Raw genomic sequence first — 19,071 nt, forward strand, 5'->3', positions numbered from 1 at the left:
TTGTGTGGCCTTCAGTTAACCATTCAGGATGGGTTGAGGAGGGGTTGAGACCCTCTCTTGGGTGTCTGTCATTGTGATGGTTACTGGTTCCTGTAGTCTGCTTTCAAGTCCATCAGCCACTGGGCATTGTCATTATGCGTTGCCTTCTTCTCCCACATGCTTTTCCAGAATGCTTTAGTCTCCACCCTTGGTGAGTCTCTCATGTGCTCTCATGTTATTACCCTGCCACTGGGAGTACACCTTGGATGGCTCAGTGGAGAACATCCTGTTTATTCTCCTGATGTCAACGTCTCTGGAGTACCTCTTCAGTAAGTTAGCCAGGGCTGTGAGCCTTAGGTTGGCAGTCTCCAAGGCCTCAGGTATGGACAGGTGTTGTACTTCCGATAGTTGGCTAACATCTCTCCATGTTGCCTTGATCTTACCCTCCAACCGCTAAGGAGAATACTGCACCTTATGGCTTATGTTGATCTTATAGCCAAGCATCTCAATGATCACAGTTGCTGTGGTCTATAGCAGCGTGTTGGTCTCAGTGATGGTCGTAGTTGGGATTGTTCATAGTTCTGCGTTCACATACTATAGTAGACTTTCAGAAGGCACTTGACTTATTCTTGGCAACCGGCCACAGAGGTTCCAAGTGTCCACCTTAGCCATGATCTTCAATCTTAGGTCAGCTGCTCTTGCATTAAGCTCTTCTGTTGTTACTGTGGCTTGGAACTCAATCTGCCCCCTGACCTTGTCACATACCAATGGACCATAGCAAAGTGATATGGAGGGAGGGACCAGGCAAATGCATAAGTACGCACCATATTACGGCAGCACCACATACTGTTAACCATCACTACAGCAGCTGGAAATAATCAGAATGAAACACCAACTTCACTCAGTATATATCATTACTGCAAATTTTCTAAAGCTTCAATCCAAAGCTATCTGTATCTCAGCAATTTAATCCTGCACAAGTTGGACAACTAACAAGACACATGACATATGGTCAAAAATAGTCAAAATCAAAGCAGCACAGGCCAAGATATCTTGAATTATAGTCTCTAGATTTAAAAAAATGAATTCCTACATTTCCCATAACCTAAATACACAATTTGATCTATATTTTCAGCCTATATCTATATTTCAGAGTCCCCTCGCCTTCTAATTTCTTACAAACCCAGCAGGCCCAGGTGGTAACGTGCGTTTTTTGTTACAAAATTTGAGTCTCCAGCCCAGGCTGAGATAACCTTTATAACATTATAGGATAGTACAATCAGTGAGCAGTAAAACTTGTAAATTATCTATGCTAGTACAGAGTTAGAGTTGGCAACTCAAAGCTATGGTTTCTGCAGTGTAAAGTTAGGTTTTTGAAGCCTACAATAACATGCATGTAAACATAACTGTGGTTGATGAATAAATTATATGGATGGTAGTTTTTGACTCTAAAATTCTAAAATATTTACTATGGGCTTGGACCACTGGTATTAATGATGATGTATTGATAAAGATATAGAATTTTTCTATATGACCAAGGTCAAAGATAAGTTGATCTACTAGGTTCCTTTTATTCAAGTAAGAGTTTTCTTCATTTCAGGTTAAGCATTAGTGTTTACATGATATTTTCAGAGTAAGGTATTAGATACATTGGCCTAAAGAATTGAAGCAATTATCCAACACATTAGTCCATTTTTAGAATGTGTAATGTCTCAAGTGTAATGTCTCAAGTGTTTCAACCAGCGCTCAGTGTTGAGGCAGAGTGTGCAACTGATGAAGAAAGACTTTGGACCATAAGCCAAAGTGACATGAATTGCAAAGTGAACGTAACGAAAAGTTGTCCCAGTTACAGAGCAATTTACAGTTCTGACATTGAACAGACGCTCCTATACAGAGCAGTAAAATAAGTAAAATGATAACTATTACTCAAGCCTTCATAGAGCCAGACAACTCAGAGCTGTATCAAAACAACAAATGCTACAACAATAAACCAGAAATGTATGACTAAAAACATCACTCCTGTCATCAGTTATGTGGATAAGAAAATATATGCATGAAAATTATCTAATGGAAGCCTAATTCTATCTAGCTCCACAGAAAAATAACCACAAAACGGTCATAAGTGCAAAGAGAAACTGCGTAATCAATTTTCAAATACTAAGCTTTATTCAAACTGACACTTGTAGGATGTTAAGCAGCAAAGCTACACCAAGGTGTAAATTAGGCAGTATGTGCTTTCACCATGTGTTTCTATATCATCTAAGCCTGGCTGTTCTGTTCATTGAAATGCATTTCTAGTCATGGTAGATCAGAAATAACTTAACCACAAATCATCGTGTAGGTCATGGCAGCATTACTACTAGGACAATACAAATGAAGTACAATACAGTACTGAAGTAAAGAAAAAAAATCAAAAGGTAGTAGTAAGTGGTATCTGACCTTGTTTTGAGCAAATCTACTTTTAAATCACATGTTGTGTAGGGTCCATTTTAATTTGATACTTTGGTAGACTGCTAACATGTCTATTAGTGGGTGGTGGCATAGTTTGATTAACCACAATAAGCACAACACCATTAGAGGCAAAGTGACAGACTACAAATCATTACCACAGCAGCTTTTAATTTGTCAACCACTAACTCTCAAAGGTTATCAAAGTACACTTCTACTTGCTACTTCTACTTGCTTTACACTTTCCTCTATGATCCCTAAGTGCCTCATATAAAAATGTGACTAAAAGTACTGACTTGTGTCTAAGCTGCTGTATGTCATACCAATTAACTAAAAATGTGAAACAACACATCAGTTTGTGACTTTACATATGGCTCACATGGCAATAAAAGACAAGTTAAAAAAGAAAAAAGAGAACAGCCTGCAGGCATAGCGACAGTTGCAAAAATGATCCACTGAAACTATAAAAAAAGATTAAACACTTGCATCATAGCCTATTTCCTAAACAATGACAGCTGTGACTTTTTCAAATTGAATGCAATTGAAATAAAATGTGTTTTTTTAATACCTTGCAAATTTTAAACAGCTTGATTTATTGTTATTTATATCAATATGTACCTTAGCGTTTACATGGCTATAGATTGGACACTGGAATTTGTTTGTAAAATTTAATTCACATCTATCAAAACACATCTGCCTTCTAAAGTAACAAAGCATAAAATAGTCTTTACAGCAAAATTACAAAGTTGGGAAATAATTAGAAATGCAGAGCTGGGAAATAATTAAGAACAAAGACTTTGTTATTGGGTAGACATTTCAGGTATCTGTTCTTTCCTTTTACTTTTACCCCCTACACAAATATCTTTCCTTTCTACTCCTTAGATTTTCAAATCAGGCTTGTTACTTTAGTTTTAATGAGATTTTGAGGAAGATGGATTATTTTTATTTTGCATTATTCCACTTGCAGGAACATTGGATATTAACGAGCAGCAAGTACAGCATTGTAACCTCAACAGCTTAGCTGTATTCTTTTGTTAGCTTAGTTATCTTCACTAGCTATAGCAGGCTCTTTACATGTGTGCTTATAACTTATTTGAAGTGTTGCATCTCCTCAATCACAGAGGCAGGCATCCATTCAGACAGGTCTGTTGTCAGTGTGTTGGTAATAGAAATACTGTAACTTTAGTTACCTTTAATTTAATGCTGTGTGCATGTGTATGTATACAGCCAGAGTCAGCTCTAGGGGGTGGCCAGGGGTAGTTGTTAAAGTCTGCCCCCCCCCCCCCAACACACAGAGCGCAATGTTTTGAGTTGGTGGTTTTGCTGCAGCAGAAGCTAACATTTACACCAACAAATACATTTAATATTTTTATAAAATGCATTCATTCTTTAGAATAAGTTGACAATTATATCAATAAACTGGCATAAAACAAAATAACCTTTTTGAATGGATAATAAAAGCTCCTAAAATTAACTAGAAAAGGGCTAAATCAGAGCCTCAGAAATGTACTCCTTACTTTTATACTTAAGTTACATTTCAAAACCTGTACTTTTTAGACCCTTACTTAAGTTGAATTAGTATTTTAAACAAGTAATTTTTACACAGGTATCGCCACTTCTATTTGAGTGAAGAGTGTGTACATTTGAAATACAGCTGAAGCCAAGTAAATATCAATCTCCTGCTTATCAAGTAGATGTATTGCTGTACTTTTGGCCTATGTCCACACACTTTCCTTTTTGTTGTGCTTGAACATAACCAAAGCTGACATTTAATGAAATTCCCCACATATTCATGAGAACACATGGATGAACCCATGCTTATAAAATATTGATAAAACATTTCATATTTTAAATTTGATTTGCCCAGTTAATGCACATTTAAATAAATTCATGCAGAAGCAGTGTAAGGGCAGTGATTAAGTTTCCATGGCAAAAAAAAAGAGACATGCAAGAAAAACAAATGTTATGTACATACCTTCATCTCTCTATGAGTCCTCTAGGTGACCAGTGTAACGAATCTGAGGCTGAAAACAAAGGGTGGGAGATGCTGTTAGGCATCACAAATAGTGCCAACTTCAGTGTGCCACAACAAGGCACGGGTATGTTATGATGACATCACTTGTTCTGATACACTGCTGGATGTCATGAAAAAGCTGGGCGGTAGACGAACACTTCACTGTGGAAAAACACATCGTCTGCACATGAAATCTCCTAGTAGCGATTGCGGGCTTCGTTCTGAGTTTAGGATGCAATTGACTCGAGAAAAGTTTAAATGATCCTTACTATTGCGATGGACTAATGGTGTGTGCTTGAGCTTTCGAGCCCGTTCCCAAAAATATGTGTTGCAAAGTAAAGCGTGGCTGGCTGATCAGCCTCATTCGCAGAGCCCTTAAAGCCGTTTATGTAATGCACAGTGTTACTGTAGTCAGTCAGTCAGCAGTCAGACTTGGCTCGTTGCTACGAAGGGCGAGCAAACACAAAGTAACTAGTCGCTGGCCATAGAGACAACTTCCTCTTTCGGTCTACACCAACACACGGATAATGTAGCAGTTTAGGATGAAGCGATAGATCGCGTGAAAGGCGCACGGTGCTCTTTCCTTGGAGCACGGCAGCGTGGTGTGCTCGCTGTCTGCACTGCACTGACTATACCAACACTACAGCAGAGGATGACGCCATTTCTGTAGCTTGACAGTCGGATTAAAAAGGAGAACACTTCGGCGTACAAACACTGGGAACTGCGGGAACAGTGTTTGGTATTCACCTGCCCATGTCAGAGCCATTTCGCTCTCGGAGACGAATCTCTTTGTCTTTTACTAGGAAAACTGGTTTTCCTCTCTCTCTCTCTCTCTCTCTCCCTTGTCTCAGCGCGCTGCTATCTGCGGAGAGTACACTCGACAGCAAAAATAGAGCGATAATAACACTGCCTCTGAGTCGGCGACGCGGCCACTAAACCCTTTATAGAAATGTCACGCTGAAGCGGAGTCGCAATAACAGCGTTATAAGTTGATCAAAAGTAGGAATGCGCTGTTTGGCCCAATTGAAAGTCACTTTCTTTCTTCGCGAAATTTCTCTTAATCGCCTGGTCTGGCATTTCGCTGACTGTTCACCGAGTAACGTGGAGTGAGGTTGTTTCTGACAAAGAAACAAGTCGACGCCACGGTTCGCAACAAGGTCAACCCCGAGTAGACAGCAACATCGCATCAATACCTACAAGATTGTATCGTTTTAACAGGAGACAAGGTCGCAGTCCTCATTTGTGGCTCTTAGTCGCGGTGAATGATCGCGGAGGATACAATGTCATCCGCCCCAGACGATTTGCTAGACCAAGCGCTGCAAGTGAGTGACTGCCCGTGACCAACAATAATGCACACACGCAGTCCCTGCCTCCACTGTCTTTTCTGCTGTCCTAAACCTGGTAACGAGCCCACTTAAACCTTTCCAGTAATGATTCCCTACCCAGTTTGTCAGCTGAGATGTTACCAATTACGAAATGTGAAAAAATAATGGTCACGCACATACGCACACACAAACAACATTGTGAGCAACACAAGTCCTAAATAGCAGAGGAGAAATAGTCCACCTCGCCTCTGGCTTTAATGCTACAACTGATCAAACGGGTGAGTTCCTTGATACACGGTAGCCCATCTGGTCCAGCCTATACTGGACAAGTCAGTCGTGAGGGGCTAGCTATGGTGGTGGCACAAAAGAAAAGCCTGACAATGCAGTTTACCTGTTAAACTACAGGGTTTAGTCGCTATTCGTCAAATCACATCCTGCAGCGATGTCAAGCTAATAAAGGGTCGCCAATGGTTTCGTGTATGATCACTTTTGACGGCTATTAGGCAGCACCATGACAGGCGCAGCTCGACGACAACCTCTCCGAGGATTCCTCCGCTCAACAACACAACACTCCGGAGCTTGTCCACCAGGCTTGAAACTATTCAACCCCACAGGAGCATAACCTTTCACTGTGCTCATCAGCTTAATTTGGCTAGCTACAGCAGAACTTTGTTATCAAGCTGACCAAGTTTTTTTCTGTATCGTCGGCGGTCAAGCTTTTTGCTGCCCACTTGCTTAATTCATTCATTCCTAGATCGCATTAAACACAACACAGCGTTAGTTAACAAGTTAGCTAACGTCAAGGTTGGCTTGGCAGCAGCAGGGAAGCGAGCTAGTAAAATGTCCAAAATAGCGGTGTATTTGCCAAACAAAAGCAGGCTTACCTATGCTGTCAAGTTGAGAAACACTTCGGTTTTTCGACGAAAGTGTATTAGTAATCCATAGGAACATTTATGTGAAAAATCTGACGGGTTTTAACGTCGTCTGTAGAATTCCAGTTGATGTTGGATGCGGATGGTAAAAGTCGTTTTCGCAGAGCGCTGCTGTTTGCCTTGTTGAGTAGCTCATCTAGCCTAGCTCTTTCTGTAATCCTGCCCCCACCTCCTAAAACATGATTGGCAGTCACATTAGCGCTGCCTCTCACAAAGATCTGTTTGCCGATTGGATAGAACAGTAAAGGGACACGCCTCAGCAGCTCATGGTTGGCTCATAGGGGAGGAACTATCTATCGGAAAGTGCACTAACTAATCCTACTGGGTGGTTGTTGCAACACAGAACAACTGCTAAAAACTACAAGACCCAGCTTTGGAAGACATGTGTGCGTTTGATATGTTTCACAGGCTTCCCCGGTGAAAACACGGAGGGGTGTTTATCCATTTTTTAGAACCCAGAATCAATTACCGGCGAATGTGGAATTATAACTGCAACACACGATGTGAGACACCCATGTTACATTCCCCACCTACTCCGCGCCTGCTCCGTAACGAAACCGAAGCATATATAGGTAAGCGCATCTAAACTAGCTTGTCTTGTAAAGTATCTGTCCAAAAACGCAGAAGTAATACTGCTAGCCTAGCTCAGCATCCGGCGAATAAGCCGGTAATTTATTCACTTAAAATGATATAAACGTGTAAATGTGATAGCCATATTGTGTGCCATATGCGGCTATCGTTTAAGTGGGAGGTTTTATTTGGAAAAAGACGGAAAGAAATGCTCAAACGCGGTGTATTGGAGCGTTTATGTTAGCCTGCTAACGCTAGCTGGCTAGCACTCTGGCTAACAGGAAAACAGGACGGGCTAGTCACCAGACTCACAGACCGGAGATAAGGTGGGTGGAGTACACAGTGGAGAGGAGCTAAAGGAAATCAGCATGATGTCACAGCAGCGTAATAACTTTAATGTGTGTTCTATGTGTAATTTGGGTTACTGCAATTACATTGTTATTAATGAGTTCTCACTTTAAAGCACGTATATCATCAATATGATGATAAAAGTTGCTGTAAAAACCTTAATTTGTCTTTTGAACAAAAGGATTTCTTTGTTAAAGATTGATTGGAAGAAATTTAAGTAATGAACTTTTTGAAAGGAAATATACATTTCCATCATATGTATCGGACGACCATCTTTGAGGGTATTTTATTAGAGAGAGATTGAACGGGATTTCTCACACAGTCATAAACAGTTAAAACATGTTACTGTTTTATTTATTTTCTTTTTACATCACCCATCACTGGTGTCTGTGTTTCACCACTAATGTGACTGAATTATCCAAATCATGTGATCAGTGTCAGCATGCACGAGGCGATTTTATAGCTCTGTTTCACATCCTGTAATCCTCATGTATTACACTATGAAAGCATTTTGTGTGATTTGCAAGTTCAGCATTTTACCGTAACAAACAACACATTAGTTTTACATATCTCATGGCATTTCCAATGTTTCAAGAATGTGCTTATTTTAAGGCAAAGTGCAAGAAGTTGGTGAATGTGTATAGCTCACAGATGACTCACAGCCTATTTGCGTTATTGTTCTAAGTGTGTAGCAGCGTTTTGCAATTATGTGTAAGATGTCAGTCTCTTTAAGTCTGACACACTGTTCTTGTCACATCACCTACTACAAGTCTGCTGTCTCGACACTGGTACCTCTAAAGAGTCTGCATTACATATGGCACTCCAAAATAACCGTCAAAAGCAGCCAAGCTGAATAGCAGTGTCATCACTAATCAGAATCATATCATAACATCATTTCTTCTATTTACTTTAGTGTGATTGTAGAATTGCAGTAGGTCACTGATAATGATTGATCACTAACACATTTGGAACAATACAGTTTTATTATTACATTTTTATTTAAAAGTAATAGCTGTATAGCTCATTATTGCCAGTTTATTTACTTCTACAGTCTGCACTACTCAACATATACTATTGTAAATAACATCGAGAGAGAGAGAGAGAGAGAATGCATTCTGTCATTATTTTAAAAACTATTCCAGTACACCTGATAATAGGTTTTGTCTGTGGGGCCGCCCCTGTCTTTAATAACGTTCTAAAGAAATTAATTTTCTTATATTTTCTTGCTTTGTCTGGCCTCCAATATAGATTTGTTTAAACTTGAAGCAATGGATAGTGAAGCAGAAGGTGCCTCTGAGCGAATTCTTCTGGAGCCCTACAAGTACTTGTTGCAACTGCCAGGTGAGTCTTTTTCTCTATAAGTGACTGAAGGGTGGTGGAGAGACATACAGCCATGAAGCAAAAAGGTCATTAAAAGTCTTGTATAATGCTGACGGGTTTAAGAACCACAGTCGGTGCTGACCTGCACACGTCCCGTTAGTCACACCAGATCATAGCACTTAGCATTCACCACTTACTAAATGAGATGAGAAGGGAGACCTCACAATATGTTTATCTTTAACTGAATTACATATACTGCATTAGGAGGACAGTCATGATAACAGACAAATACAATAATTCAGTTTCAAATCTGTATTTGGGAGCAGCATGTGTTAAAGAGCATATATTAAAGATATTTTGTCATGGCTTAAATTATAAGGTTTTCTTTTTAATGTTTAACTATACCATGTATAGACTGTCATTTGAACATGAGCAGACACTGAATGCTGCACTCATTTGCTGCTATTAAGTGGCATGCCCTATTGGTTTCTTCAGTGTTGCTTGATCACTTTCTTTCAGTGTGGAAGTGACTGACCTAATGCCAGAATTTCATTTGGGTAAATAGGACAAGTCCACAGAGTCTCATTAAGTTGGGATGGTTCTTCTGTTGTGATGTTACTGTGTCATTCAGGCTCATAAAATATTTCGGTATTCCAGCAGAAATGCTAATTACAGAATTTATGTAGTATGTTAGACCTGTGTTTTATTGCATTTTGTCAGGAAAATATTGTATGGAAACATTACTACAGAACCCAATGGTGTCATAAATGCCTTAAAACATGTGTTTGAACAACACAAAACTTTTTTTTTTCCTTAGCCAGGTCACCTACTAGCTCCACTGTGGCATAAACACAGTTGTGAGCACAGGGTGACCTGCGAGTTTAACTCTAAATTAGCTCTGCAGTGTACAGGTTTAGGATTTCCCCTTTTATTTAATAACTCCTAGTTAATACTGGTCTTGAAAACCTTTTGGAAGTTGGTAGTTTTCCTTTTTTGTCTCATTGGTAAGTTGTAAACCTGATTCTTAAAGCACACTGTATAACTGGCGAGAGCTTTATCTACAGCTGAAAATATGACAGTAAGATGCAGGTTTAAAAGTGAAGTTTTTTATTAAAAATGAGCTCTATCAGGAATTATGTAGCCACCCGAAATCAGCTGTGTTTGTGAAGACACCAACAAAGTGCGATTTATTTTTTTTTCTTTTCTTTTGCACACAATAGGTCGTTGGCCTTCAAAATAATTGAGCTTGTGTTTTCTGCTCTCTTCTCAGGAAAGCAGGTGCGAACAAAACTCGCCCAAGCATTCAACCACTGGCTCAATGTTCCCGAGGACAAACTGCAGGTAAGAATCAGCCATTTAAAGCTTCTTAACACAGTCATCTGGTTTTTATTTTTGGCAGGACCCAGAAAGATGTGCTGTGCTCATTCCATACATGCAAGATTAGATTTCAATGCAACAGTGCAGTGTTTTGTCAGCTGAGTTGGTCCTAATGTAATGTAAATCTACAGGTAAGGTGTAGAACTTGGAGCATCCATGATTTATTACAGGAGGTTGTTAATGCAGCTGAAAATCAAGTGGAATAAATTAAAGGTGAAGGAACAGTAATGCGTTTCTCCATGTGTTTGATTTAGGTTGAAATTGTAGCTTTCCCAAAGGGGTGATCACGTCCATGAATTGTTAAAGTTGAATGGATTTTGTTTGCTCTTACAGACAGTTCTTAAAGTGCACAGTTGACCAACACAATCATTTTCTGGAAGTTGTTTTCATTACTAGTGACCCCATTTACATACATGTTGTCAATCATGTGCTTAAAGGCATTGTTAGGCTGTTTTCAGACTACTAAATTGCCACCCACATCACACATTCTGTGAAGCAATTCAAAAAGATCTAGTGTTGCTCTGGTGACTGGCTGTTGGAAGAGCAACTTAACCCATCAGAGAAAGAGGGTTAGGACTAACGTTGACTTGACGAAACCCAGAAAGCGCAGATTGGGACATCTTTTGATGTGTGCACATGTCTTTAGTGTTTTAACAGACTATTTTTGATGATACAGTTCCCACCCCCAGAAAAGCACAGATGAGCTCCTTTTTAAAATTGAATAAAAAATAATGAAACGCTAATTTACATAAAAATGTAGGTAAGAATGAATTCATTATGTGAAAATGCCTGTAGTTATAGTGTCAAATAAACATCACTGATTGATCCATTAATGTGTTTTGCTTCCTAAATAGTATCTATGAAGTATCATTCCAACAATGACAGTAATGAAGTCCTCCCCACTGCGGATATATTTATAACACTTGTAAGCTTTCTGTTCATTAATTCACTTGATATTGAAAGGGCACATTATGACAAGGTAGCTTTTACATCTACTGCTTTATATCAAGTTGTCTGGTTGCAACTCCGGGCTTTCGAGTTACTTGCTGGCACATTATTAATAACTTTAATAGTATTGTTAATATCACTTCTAAACTATGTTCAAGTAAAACAATACAAGATAGTCTATGTAGATAAAAGCTTTACTGGTATAATGTGCCTGGCCTTATACCAGAATTCGCACCTGTTTTAGCACTTAGATTCTACTTGTCCTACTACCACTCAGTAGACTGGTTGAACAACTTTAGCTTTTTTCTCTTGCATAATCACAAATATCAGATTTTTCTGTCACTATCCCATCTCCTTTTTAATATTTTCTTAAGTCATCTGCAAAGGACAAAATCCATTTGCATAGTCTCTGGCATGAATCCCGTCAGTACTTTGGTATCTGCTCCAAGGTCTCTTTTAAACTGAATATCTAATGAGACAGTGGTGTTCCTGGTGGGGGCGGAAACCCGGTGGTCTTGAACTTATGTTAACTAACCTTTTTAACTTGCTGAAAATTTTAGGATGTTGATTCAGTTTCTGAAAAGTCAATTTGAAGATTCCAAGTCTCTAAGGATTGTGTTTTTCTCTTGTAACATTAGCTTTGACCTTTAAATTTGGATGGAGAAAGTGACACCAAATCAATGGGAATCTCTATGTGGAAAATTGAGTTTTTAATCTCAAAGTTTCTTTCGATTTCTTAATATTATAAAAGGATGCTTGTTGCCAGGGTATTTCATTTATTGTATGCTAATACTGGATGACAAATACTGTATTTTCATAGTGGGTTGTTTGTGCTGTTTGTAATGTGATGACACTTTTGTGCATTTTGAATGAAAATGGGTAGGACATTGTAGCTATTAGCTGTATTTAACACTTTATTACAGATGGGTGTATTTAAGATCTGTAGTCAAGGACTATTGCTTTTTAGATCTTATGTCGCTAATCACCTTTATGAACAAAAGTATTAGCATCATTCAAGTCACAACCTCCCATGCAAAACATATTTTTGGATGCCGCCTAATGCATTCTAATATATTAATGACATAGTAATGTGTATTTAAAAATGTGAACCAATTATATAATCGTTTCTTCTGTCAGATCAACAGCTTTCAGCTTGGCCCTTTAGGGGTTGCCACCCCGGAACGTGTTCCACATATTGATTTGGCATGAGATATTTGCGCTAGATGTCCTTCCTGCTGGAACCGTCCCATTTTTTTAACTCTCTGCTTGGGACGGGCACCAAGGTGGCCCTTGGAAGCTGGGCAGGCTACATCCCGCGGCCTTCTGCATCCCAACCCAATGCTCTACCACCCAATGAGTCACCACGCCCCAAATTAGCCCTTTACGATTTGTTGGTTTTAATGTGAGAAACCTTTACAATTGTCCCCTCAGGAAGATCAGCCTTTTGACCTTATTCCACTCATAGCATTAACATAATAGTGACTGAGTACTGGTCATGTGTCCAGTGGTGAAGATGTGTGTCTTCTGAATCTATGTGCCTTTTGTGGTGCAGAATGCTAAGTGCTCAGCCTGTCCGGTCTTATTAAGTTTGCTGTTCAACAGGTCTCCCTTTGTCCTGAATGTTTTATAAACCCTCCCCAAATGGAGGAATCCTCATTCTGCAGCAAAGCTCTTGGCCACACTGTTTGTCTCTTGTAGTCATTTCAGTAAAAGCCCTGACCTGATGTTATGACTAGTTTTAGGCCCAGGAAAAAGATTGATAACATTGTCAGTCACCTTTAAAGAATTATTGAACATTATCAGTCAGTCCTGTCATGTCAGTCCTCATCTTGTTAGAACATCCTTCTCTCACTTGGCATCAGAAATTTATTTAATCACATCTTTCACACTTCTGCTATTACAGTGCATTGGATGTCTTCAAAGGAATTAATTCACTTTACAAAATTAAACAGGCACAACTCAGCATTCAAAGCTGACTTTGGCCTCATTTCAGTTCAGGAGCACGTGCTCCTTGAGGCTACAACAACATGTTTCTGTAAAGTTTGAAGTTTTTGATGTTTATGTCCTACATTCATATGCAGGTTATATCAAAATCTACTTTTGTTATCCTGATAATTCAACTTGAGACAGAATTTCCTCCTTGTGGAGCAGCACGTAGCTAAGGTTTAATTCTATCTCACGTATCAAAGACCTGTCCCCCCGTGGGTCTCTCTCGACTCCCCATGCCTGGATACCCCTTCTCTCTCTAAACTCCTGCTGAACCCATCATGCAGACTGAGAGCACTCCTCTCGTCATCATTAGCACTCTGCTGCCAAGAAGTCGCTACCATGGAAACAACCATGCCTTCAGATAGATGGTGACAGTGACAGTGGCACACTGTCTCATTTATTTGGCAGTGCCTTTTTTTTTTTTTAAATCAAACCCCATATGTGCTTCTGTACTGCCTAGTAAAACGCTGGTTGTAGTGGTCTGGGAAATTCCTCCTGCACATCCGTCGCGTCAGTTGCCTTGAAACGTTTCATTGGCAAACTTCCTTCTGTTCTCTGTGACAACATATAAAGGTTAGCATGTATATACTGTTTCCCTCTTTTACTATGGCATTATCTTTCATTCATGATAAGCGTGTCTGCTGCCTCCGACTTAGAGCCCTTTTGTAGTTTTAATGTGACTGTAGAGTGAGATTATTATCACACAGCAGCCTCCACGAGGAAACGGTTAGGATTTGGGTGGCAGGTTGGCCTATCAAATACGATGTTTGTAGAGTAACAAGCATAACTGCTGGACAGTGTAATTATGAAGCTATTTTTTTTAACAGATCACATTCCTTAATGTGTAGGTTATCATCACTTGGAGCCGATAAGAAGTGACGGCACCAGATTGAATTGCAGTAAAATCAGGCTAGATGAGAATATTTGCAATATTTGAAATACATGGTTTTTCTCAGGAGATAGTTTAGCCCGTAGATGACAGTAATCATACTCAATACATGTAAATATATGCCATTCACTGTGTTTGGGGCATTTGCTCTTTTTCATAATTGTAAATGTTTTATTTCATAACTGTGTTAATCTTTTATGATGATCATGGATGGTTTGTTTCAGGGGAGTTGGCTCACTTCAGCTAATGCACACTTTGGGGAAAGCCTCTGTTGTAAATGTGTTAATCGGCTACGATTATACACATATCTAACAGTGTCCGACTTATGTGGTGGCTTCTTGATCATTTTACAAGAAATGTGTTGGACGTGTGTCATATTTTATACTGTTTTCACTCTGAAGCTACATTTCTAAATAAATAAAGGGCAGTACACAATCCAGTAGACCTGGTTTGTGATTATGTGGCATGACTGTTTTAAATTATTGGTCCAGACAGGCCTGCGGTCTGACTGAGGTATACTTAGCATCCACTGCAGCCCCTCTAAGTGAGACAGGTTTAAGCATGCACATAACCGACTGGTCTGTGGAGGTACGGTATGTCTCCTCAATATATTGAACTCATTTGTTGTGAAGGAGTCTCTTCATCCTTAATGGATCACTGATTGTAGCTTTAGCAAACAGTAAGTTTCTGCCTCTGTTACCTCTGGTGCTAATCGATGAAGTCTTGTGGAGCAGTGAAGGCACCGTGCACTTAAACAGCAGCATTACATAGTGACAGGCCAACTAATTAGGTTCTTTGGACTACCTGAACACTCAAAGTTTAAAAGCTAAAAAAACTGTTGGCGTTTGTGTTGGAGTTTGATAGCTGCTGTTGTCTGAGGCTGACATTGATGTGAATATCAAAGCTTATCTTTATTATGCTTGTGTTCCCTCATCTTAAAAATGACAAAGACCACAGTCTGTTTACTGTGAAAGGTAATTTTCCGTTTTCCCTTACAAGTGTGCTTTCAACGGAGCTTTGCCCCCACCCCCAAAGTACTCACTGAGGTTGCAGGGTAAGCGGGTGTCGGGACCCTGCTGAGGGAAAGTTTGTGTTTGCTGGATGAACTGCTCGACCAGACCAGCCTTGGCCATCTGCCGGACCCACTGAGTCTCTCTTTGTGGTTCTCAGCTTCATACAAACAGCTTTCATTACCCGGCCACACCACTTGTCTTTCAATCAAGAGAGCACTCCAGCAGGCTGGACAACCAGCTCAAGACAGCAGACACCTGTGTCAAACAGAGATGTGGACTAAAGCCATTTTTGTTATCAGGTCGCAGCTTCTCCTGGTGGACACAGGACATTTACTCTGGCTGTTCAAAGAGTAGTGCAATTATTTGACATTAGTTCAGAAAAAAAATGTCTATGCATGACTGCTGCCTTTTATGTGAAAAAAGGCTAAACAATTTGTGCAAAGGCTTTGACTTAGCAGACCGTATGTGTTAGTGCTGATAAAGGTTCATACTGTGTTAAAGCTGTTGAAGCTTGTCATTGTGGCTAAGGTTAAGCACTCAGCACACTGTCACCTGCTCTGTGGGAAGAACCGTGAGCGCTAGGTTGAAGTTTTAGAGCAGACAGGATAAAGTTGACAGCAGTACTATCAAAATCTGAATCTGAAAGGGCTCCAGGCGGGTGTGAGCCTTTTGCTGATCTTTTTTCTTTCTCTTTGACTGATTCGGCAACAACTGTTATGTCTGCTCACGATGACTCTCACTAATGGGAAAAGTGCAGACAAGAGACATGGCACCCTCTGCTGTATACAAATTGTAACTCACACACAGCTACTAAAAACCCTTTTGGTGTTGCTAGTTCGGTATTAGAGAAAGGAATTCTTCGCTTTTTTATTTCAAATTTCAAAGTAAAGGTGTTGTTGTATTATTATAATTATTTCCCCCTCTCTGTCTTGTTCAGGTGATCATTGAGGTGACTGAGATGCTGCACAATGCCAGCTTGCTCATAGATGACATTGAGGACAGCTCCAAGTTGCGGCGAGGTTTCCCCGTGGCCCACAGCATTTATGGCATCCCCTCTGTTATCAACTCTGCCAACTATGTCTACTTTTTAGGTTTGGAGAAGGTGCTGACTCTTGAGCACCCCAAAGCTGTCAAAGTGTTTACTCAGCAGCTGCTAGAGCTACATCGTGGTCAGGGCCTGGACATCCACTGGAGGGACACCTACACCTGTCCCACTGAACAGGAGTACCGCAGCATGGTGCTGCAGAAAACTGGAGGGCTCTTTGGCCTGGCTGTGGGACTGATGCAGCTCTTCTCAATTTGGAAACAGGACCTGAAACCCCTCCTGGACACACTGGGGCTCTTTTTCCAGATCCGTGATGACTACGCCAACTTGAGCTCACGTGAGTACAGCGAGAACAAGAGCTTCTGTGAGGACCTGACTGAGGGCAAGTTCTCATTCCCCACTATTCATGCCATTTGGTCGCGTCCGGAGAGCACTCAGGTGCAGAACATCCTGAGGCAGCGCACAGAGAACATGGACATTAAAAGATACTGTGTGGACTACCTAGAGAAGGTAGGCTCATTTGCCTACACCCGTCAGACTTTGCGTAACCTAGAGGCTGAGGCCTACCGGCTTATCAGGAATTTTGGGGGAAACCCTCAGTTAGAGAGCCTGGTCAAACACCTCAGCCAAATGCATCATGAGGCCGAAGCCACAGCAGAGAAGAGCACTGAGCCACACTCCAGCCACAATCACTGATTTCATCCACTTTCCACGGTTACATGACTCATACACACACCGCCTTGTACACTCCACACTCCAACACAGAAATATTGCTAATACACTGCATTTATTCACCTTTCTAAAAACTCAGTTCGCAAACTGGTGTGTTACATTTACAAACTATTTTATAAGTCGCAGTTTATCATTAAACTCAAACACTTGAATTCTGGTAGACAGCTTTGACTGCATTCAGCAGATGTGAGACAGCAAAGCAGCTCCAAATGTTGCCTTTATCTTTTTGTGTGCAAGACGGGATCTTTCAAGTGCTAACAAAGTACACATCAATTTTGAATCCAAGTGTAGCCATGCAGTTAGCGGAAGAAATGGATTAAAATGGAATTTCTGATAGTTTTAGGTTTTCTGAAAATGAAAAATAACAAGATGGCAAAAAGCTTAAAAGCCTTCCTTTTGATGTGTGCTACAGTGCATAGAAATGTTTTTTGTCACTCTACCAAAAATGAAAATTGTTTATGTAATGCAGAGTGAATGCTGCTTTCTAAAGTCCCTGTTTAAAATACAATGTGGATGTCTGGGGAGTATGATGTGTGATTTGGGAATTCTTAATCATTAAGCTGCCTGAGTGCCAATCCTGTAGAAAATCCTGCAACTCAATTGTCTACTTGTTATGTAACACACTGAAATTATATGCAACGTAGTGCTCATGCTGGTAAGACTCAGCTGTATATGAATACTGGGTTGATGGTGTGATTTATTGCAGACATCGTTTTCCATCTGTTTCAGATTCAGTACAGCTCTTCACATCTGTAATATTTTATTAGGGTGAATCAGTTATATTTGTAAGTAGACACTGATGCATTTACTGAATAAAAACCTTTAAAGATAAACCGTCTGCCTGTCTTTCATCTTCACAAATTCATATTTGCCTGTGGCATCAAGACTAGTTTTCATTTCACGGTTTTAAACTAAACACATTCAAAAGTGTGTAAACCAGGGGCCCATCTACAGAGACAAGCAGCACCATCTACTGAGCACACAAGTGTAACTGAAAATCATGTTGTGACAAACATTTTTATTTTTTTGGTAAGTATTGTTCTGCCTTTTGTGTTTACAGGATTCTTCCTATGTTGGACCTGATGTCTTATTACATTATTACGGTTCCACAAACACCTAATGCACATGGCCCCAAAACACTGAGCCATCATCTTCAGATTATGCAGCCGTAAGCCTTTTCCTGTTGCACCAGATCCTTGTGATTGATTTCTTTTTCTTCCCTTCTTTCTTTTTCTTTTTTTAAACCAAATGAAATTTCTGCAGACTGAATAGTACAAGCTGCGAGGTAAGCTGGCTGATGCAAGTTATGACAGAATTGCCTGCCATGTGCTTTGTTTTGAGGAACCTTGACTGAATACTCAGAGGGTGGTTGCTATGGATGTGGTGTGTGTTGGGCCGGTCTGAAATACAGGGCGCTAGTCATCGAAATCCTGTATCATCTGCTGCTTCTGTTAATGCTGTTGATTTTCCTTAGCTGCTGGGGAGAAGCATGGTTCTGTGGACAGAGGGTATCTGTCCCAGACAGCTCTGTTGACTCACTGAAGCTCTTGCTCTTGACAGCTGCAATTCAATTAATTGTGTATGTTTTGGATTGAATTGTAGCTTCTCTGAAAATACATCCATTCATCAAAATGTCAAATTCTTTCATATCTCGGGGACCAGTACCTCAACTAATTTTCATTCCAAGCAGCCACAAGGGCTGCAAAATGTGATGCAAATTCTTTTCTGATTTGATAAACATGAGAGACACATGAAGTGGCTTTTGCAGAGCTGACTAAGTCCATCACAATAATCAAAGTCTCTTGCGGTTCTCATTTCTTCTCTCCCTCTCTCTAGGTTGACTAGATTGATTTTCTCTAGCCACAGTGTCTGAGTTCTGTTTGAGAGCAAAACAGAATGGCTTTTGTGTGAAGAGCGACATGGCTCGTGCACTATCTCCCCTCATGCATTGCAAGCTTTGGATTATTTATCATTGGTTTGCACTTTGCACATTTGTGTTGCTTGGTGGCACTACACTGGATATTTCATAAACATTCCTGTGGCAACAACAAAATGTTGAAAATTTCATTGCTGAGAAAGGAAAACGATGCTGGTGTGTTTGTAGACCTTTCAGTGATTTCAGTCTTTTGGCTCCTTCTGGCT

At 40.2% G+C, this 19,071-nt stretch overlaps 2 protein-coding genes across 6 annotated transcripts in view; one reads left to right on the forward strand and one right to left on the reverse strand.

The window, feature by feature from the left end:
• arid4b (AT-rich interaction domain 4B) overlaps window positions 1-6,818 on the reverse strand; it is a 42,823-nt gene extending 36,005 nt beyond the window's left edge. For 2 of the 4 annotated variants that reach the window (XM_067525527.1, XM_067525525.1), the window contains exons 1-2: window positions 6,651-6,818; window positions 4,403-4,451 (exon numbers count right to left, since the gene is read on the reverse strand). In XM_067525527.1, the coding sequence (XP_067381628.1) occupies window positions 4,403-4,408 (6 nt within the window). In that variant the 5' untranslated portion in view covers window positions 4,409-4,451; window positions 6,651-6,818. Of the gene's footprint in view, window positions 1-4,402; window positions 4,452-5,638; window positions 5,748-6,650 lie in introns of those variants that run through there. The other 2 variants (XM_067525528.1, XM_067525526.1) reach the window with 2 other exon arrangements.
• Window positions 6,819-6,856: 38 nt separating this feature from the next.
• ggps1 (geranylgeranyl diphosphate synthase 1) lies at window positions 6,857-17,759 on the forward strand. Of its 2 annotated transcripts, none has more exons than XM_067525529.1 (4): window positions 6,857-7,270; window positions 8,865-8,957; window positions 10,207-10,277; window positions 16,090-17,759. In XM_067525529.1, exons 1-4 carry the CDS (start codon window positions 7,174-7,176, stop codon window positions 16,891-16,893), a joined length of 1,065 nt encoding a protein of 354 aa, XP_067381630.1. In that variant the 5' UTR covers window positions 6,857-7,173; the 3' UTR covers window positions 16,894-17,759. The 2 variants fall into 2 exon arrangements, with proteins under 2 accessions (XP_067381630.1, XP_067381631.1); XM_067525530.1 differs by lacking the exon at window positions 6,857-7,270 and adding an exon at window positions 7,280-7,594.
• Window positions 17,760-19,071: the final 1,312 nt, after the last annotated feature.

The sequence above is a fragment of the Channa argus genome, chromosome 1, assembly GCF_033026475.1.
Source record: "Channa argus isolate prfri chromosome 1, Channa argus male v1.0, whole genome shotgun sequence".
In the NCBI taxonomy this organism is placed as follows: domain Eukaryota; kingdom Metazoa; phylum Chordata; class Actinopteri; order Anabantiformes; family Channidae; genus Channa; species Channa argus.

Excerpts from the sequence above, each read along its gene's own strand:
- ggps1 (XM_067525529.1), top strand. The coding sequence starts at position 7,174 with ATGTGGAATTATAACTGCAACACACGATGTGAGACACCCATGTTACAT. Across the intron at positions 7,271-8,864 it reads CGAAACCGAAGCATATATAG|ATTTGTTTAAACTTGAAGCA; the intron begins GTAAGCGCATCT and ends CCTCCAATATAG. Across the intron at positions 10,278-16,089 it reads TTCCCGAGGACAAACTGCAG|GTGATCATTGAGGTGACTGA; the intron begins GTAAGAATCAGC and ends TGTCTTGTTCAG.